This window comes from Atta cephalotes (genome assembly GCF_000143395.1).
Source record: "Atta cephalotes unplaced genomic scaffold scaffold00001, whole genome shotgun sequence".
NCBI lineage: Eukaryota > Metazoa > Arthropoda > Insecta > Hymenoptera > Formicidae > Atta > Atta cephalotes.
The window spans coordinates 11,106,452-11,111,076 of NW_012130065.1; the positions used below are offsets into that span (position 1 = coordinate 11,106,452).

General features: G+C 24.7%; 1 protein-coding gene across 1 annotated transcript in view; it reads left to right on the forward strand.

Moving 5' to 3' along the window:
- The window catches only part of LOC105626941 (putative oxidoreductase GLYR1 homolog), a 47,184-nt gene that overhangs the window by 2,573 nt on the left and 39,986 nt on the right, over nt 1-4,625 (forward strand). The window contains exons 5-7 of the mRNA XM_012208235.1: nt 145-249; nt 352-543; nt 4,178-4,351. Of these exons, the coding sequence (XP_012063625.1) occupies nt 145-249; nt 352-543; nt 4,178-4,351 (471 nt within the window). The remainder of the gene's footprint in view (nt 1-144; nt 250-351; nt 544-4,177; nt 4,352-4,625) is intronic.

Here is a 4,625-nt window from a genome sequence, read left to right on the forward strand (position 1 = left end):
ATTATATATATATATATATATATATATATATATATATAGAATTAATTTAATGTTGAAAGTTAAATAAAAAATAAAATTTACATATTACTGGAATATTGAAATAGAAATTGATTACATTGAAAATAACTTACATTGATGCACCAGGTATTTGAGGATGGTTTGGATCCAGATTCCTTATTCGACAGACTCAAAGAAGAGACTATATCTGAAAAGAAAACGCCCGTCGTCAAAACACCGAAGCCGCGAAAGGTCAGCAGCGAACTCATCTTCCATTTCTCATCAACAACTGTCAAAAGTATTTTTTTATTATATTTTGTATTATATATACAAACTGAGTAACTGCTGCTACAGGAGACTGCTGCTAAAACCACCAAGCGTCTCAGCGACAGCGGTTCAGAACGTCGACCGGCTAAAAAGCAGCGTCGAGAATCCAGTAACAGTAATGGTAATAGACTTGGTAGTATCAGTCCTACCCTGAACCATTCTTCGTCGGCTAGAAAAACGGGCTCGCTTCTCAATAGACCGGCAAATATCGCCAGACCCGTAAGTAATCAATATTATGACTTTGTTTTTATTATTAGCCTGATGCCCGTTTCTGTTATTGTAGATTAATTTTAATTTCGATTCAATTATCTTTATTTTTTCTAGTTCTAAGAATTAGAAAAAACATTAGAAAAATAAGTTGAATCAGAATTAACATTAATCTTTATTGGTAGAAACGGTCATATATAAGAGATTTATTTATCCTAGCCTGTGATTATTATTGATTAAAGTCTGACTGACAGAGAATAAATAGAATCTAATGATCTATTAAATGATCTGAATGCTACATAAATCTGATCTGAATATTGAAATATGTGTTTCCCAAATGAGTTTCCATCTTAATATTAAAATCGTAGAGTGTCATATCTCTGTTTTTGAGTGATTGATTCGTAAGTGGCGATTCATGGTTCAAATCCCGATTCTTATCCCATGTTTGTTCGTGATTTTATAAGAGATTGAAACATTACAGATTGTGAGTGAAGGAAGTAATTGGTTAATAATAATATTAAATTTTATTTATTCTCATATCATAGTTATGCTTTCTTCATTCACAATTTTCAATTTACAATATATGTACAATATTTCGATACATGTAAAAAATTCAAGTTTGTTTATAAACATTTGGAATTGTACTTATATCACGCATTTAGCGTTAAAAGATATTTGTGAACATTATGTTACATAAAATCAAGAATCGAGTATGCACGCGTGACGATATTTCATCTATTCATATACACGCGACGCATACACGCTACACTCCAGTATCGTAGTTAGGCACATGGAACCCACTTATTTTTTTTTTATAATCTTGCCACCTATTGTTTTTATAATCTTAACGTCAATAAAAATTATAATTATATAATCCAAAGAATTAAGATTTATTTTTTGCATTAAATACATATCGGAATTATATTTAATTGTACGTTTCGGATAGGATTTACCAATAAGCGCATTAGACGCAATCTATGAATCCTAATTATTCAAAGATCTATCTAATTATTTTTAATAATTTTTTATTCTTTTTTAAGTTATTTTTAATTTTGAAAAATTTTTACAGTGTTATTGATGTATTATTTAATAATATTTTTATTATTAAGTGTGCTTTTGTTTATCTAAATATGCCGTAAAATAGAAACGAGGTATAACTTGTATATTCTAGAATTTGTCTAAAGAAAAAGTTCTATTTAGATATTTATAGCTAATAATTAGTATTTTATTTGAGACAGTTTTATTTATTCGAGACATTCTTTTATTAGAATATTCTTCTAAAATTCTACATAAAGAATAAAATACTATATAAAAGTAAAGAATATTTTTCTCGATTAATGAATCTTTTTAGAAATCTTTTTAGAACATATACTTTTTTATCGAAATTTTTGAGAAATGTTTTCTCATAATTTTTTATTTTTTTGCAAATATTTTAGCATTAAAAGATTTAATAAAAATTCTATTAAAATGAATTTTAAGAAATAATGAAATAATGAAATGCAGTTAATTACATTTTATTTCTAATTTTTTAACTAGAATTTTATTAAAAGTTACGCAGATTAAATCTAATTTTTTATCTTCAATAAATTGTGATTTTATTATTTATAACAGTTTCGATGTTTATGTACTATTGAAAATTTAAAGATTTAGATTATTAAATTAGATTAATTTTAAACATACACATGAATGAAAAATATTCGATCAAGACGATTCTTTGTGCTTAACAATATTTCTTGTGAATTTATATATCAGTTTAAATAGACCTTAAAAATCTGTAAGTAATTTATTGCGAAAAATATATTACTTTAGCTAGGATTTGAGAACTCGGATTTTGTAAATTCCATGCGGATGTTCTCCTATTTCGATCATCGAAGTATTGAGAGAAATATCTATACGAAATTCAATAAATTCGCGTTCTCAATTTTCGGCTGAAATAATATCTTTAGATTAATTAAATTATTAGATTAATTAGATTAAATAAAATAAATTTCTTACGGAAGGAACATTTGTTATTGAAAAAATATATTTGAAGAATTATATAAAATTCGTGAAGTTATTCCTCTTTTTACAAAGAATAAATTAGGAGTAGCTATGTTTATTCCTATCATTATATATGCTTCTCTCAATATAATTTGTAAAATAGAAATTACGTAAACTTTCTCAAAATTTGTTTAAACAAACGGTTTTTTAGATACAGTTTAATAGTTATTTTATTTTGAGTCATTTTTTTATAATATGTATAATATTCTATATAAAGTATTTTTTTTCCAATTACGAATTTTTTTAGAACGTATATTCTTTCGTAGAAATTTTTGGAAATATTTTCTCATAATTTTTTATTTTTAGAGCTATAATATTTTAATATTAAAAAGTATAATAAGAACCTATTAAAATCTGTTAAAATAGGTTTTAAGTACAATTAATTGCATTTTGTTATTTCCAGAGTTGTAAGTTAATGTTTTTTTTAATTAAATTAAGTTAAAGTTAATATCTTATAAAATTAATAAAATTAAATTAAAAGTTGAAGGACTAAAGAATTAATTTAATAAAAGTTAAGAGTGAATTAACTTTTAAAAAAAGTTAATTTTGTAAATTATTTTAAGATCAGAATGTCCTAATTTTTGTTAAAATGAGATTACTTTAAATAACACTTACAAATATAGATTATTAGGTAAATTTAATTTTATATTCACATGTAAGTTACTTATATATAGTAAGAATCACACCATAAGGCATTTTGTCAAAATCTTGCGAGAGAGAAGGATATAACGTTATTTCTCTTTTTTCAACCATTATCTAATTTTCTTTAACTTCTGAAATGATTGCTCACACATGTTTATGACTATATTGACTAGATATTTGTAAAAATGTAAAAATATATGTAAAAATATACGTAAAAATGTAAAAAATGGATGGATGTGCAATGTTCTACAATAAGACTTTTCTAAGATTCATTTCATATTTATGCTGAATATTATTACTGAAATATAACGTTTATTATACCTAAAATTAGTGTGATTCAAATATAAGCGGGAATTGACAAAACCTATCGAGTCAATAAAAACTGGCTACCGTATGGTGTAACTCTTATTATAGCTCTCTCATCATAAAATTATTGAACTTTTTCTAAATTAATTCTCTAATGTTTAAGACTTTATAGAAAAAAAATATTGGCATTAAGAGATATAGAAAAATTTTTAATTTAAAAAAAGTTGATAAATTAAAGTAACTAAATTAAGTTAAAAATTAATGCATTTAAAATTAACTAAGTTGAGTTAAAAATTATTAACTTTTTCACTTTTTTTTAATTTTTAACGTTTTAACTAGTTATTACCCAACTCTGATTATTTCTATTTTTTTTATTAGAACGTTATCACGAAGTCATGAAGTCAAATTAATTCTAATTTTGTATCATTGATAGCTTACGATTTTCTTATTTACAACAGTTCAAATTATTATCTATAATAGGAAATTTAAAGATTTGGATTAATCATTTATTGTGAAAGGTACATTTGTGTTATTGGAAGAAAATACATTTTAAAAATATCATAGAATTCTTAAAGTTGTTCGTCTTTTTATCAAGAAAATATTAGAAGTAGTACATGTTTATTCCCTTCCCGTAATATTCCTTTTCCTTGTTTCGCAGGTTACGCCACCTTTAGACGTCGAAACAATGTCGCAAACTCTCAGAGAGAAGAATATCCTTCCATCGACTTTGAAATTTGGTTTTCTCGGGCTCGGCATCATGGGTAGCGGTATCGTGAAAAATTTGATCAACAGTGGTCATAGTGTGATCGTGTGGAATCGAACGCAGGAAAAGGTATGTACCGACATTTTTTTTTCTTTTTTTCTGTAAGATCATGTGTGAAAAATTTCTGCCGATGACCACACTTACAGTGTTTGTTATTAATTAAATAATGAAAATCTGTATATTTAATTACACACATATTATTTTAAAATTTTTATTTTTAAATATAGACTACCATTTGAAACAATAAGAGCAACAATAATTTAATGATTTAATATGTTTGATGTATGTGTGTGTGTGTATATATATATATATATATATATATATATATATATATATATATATA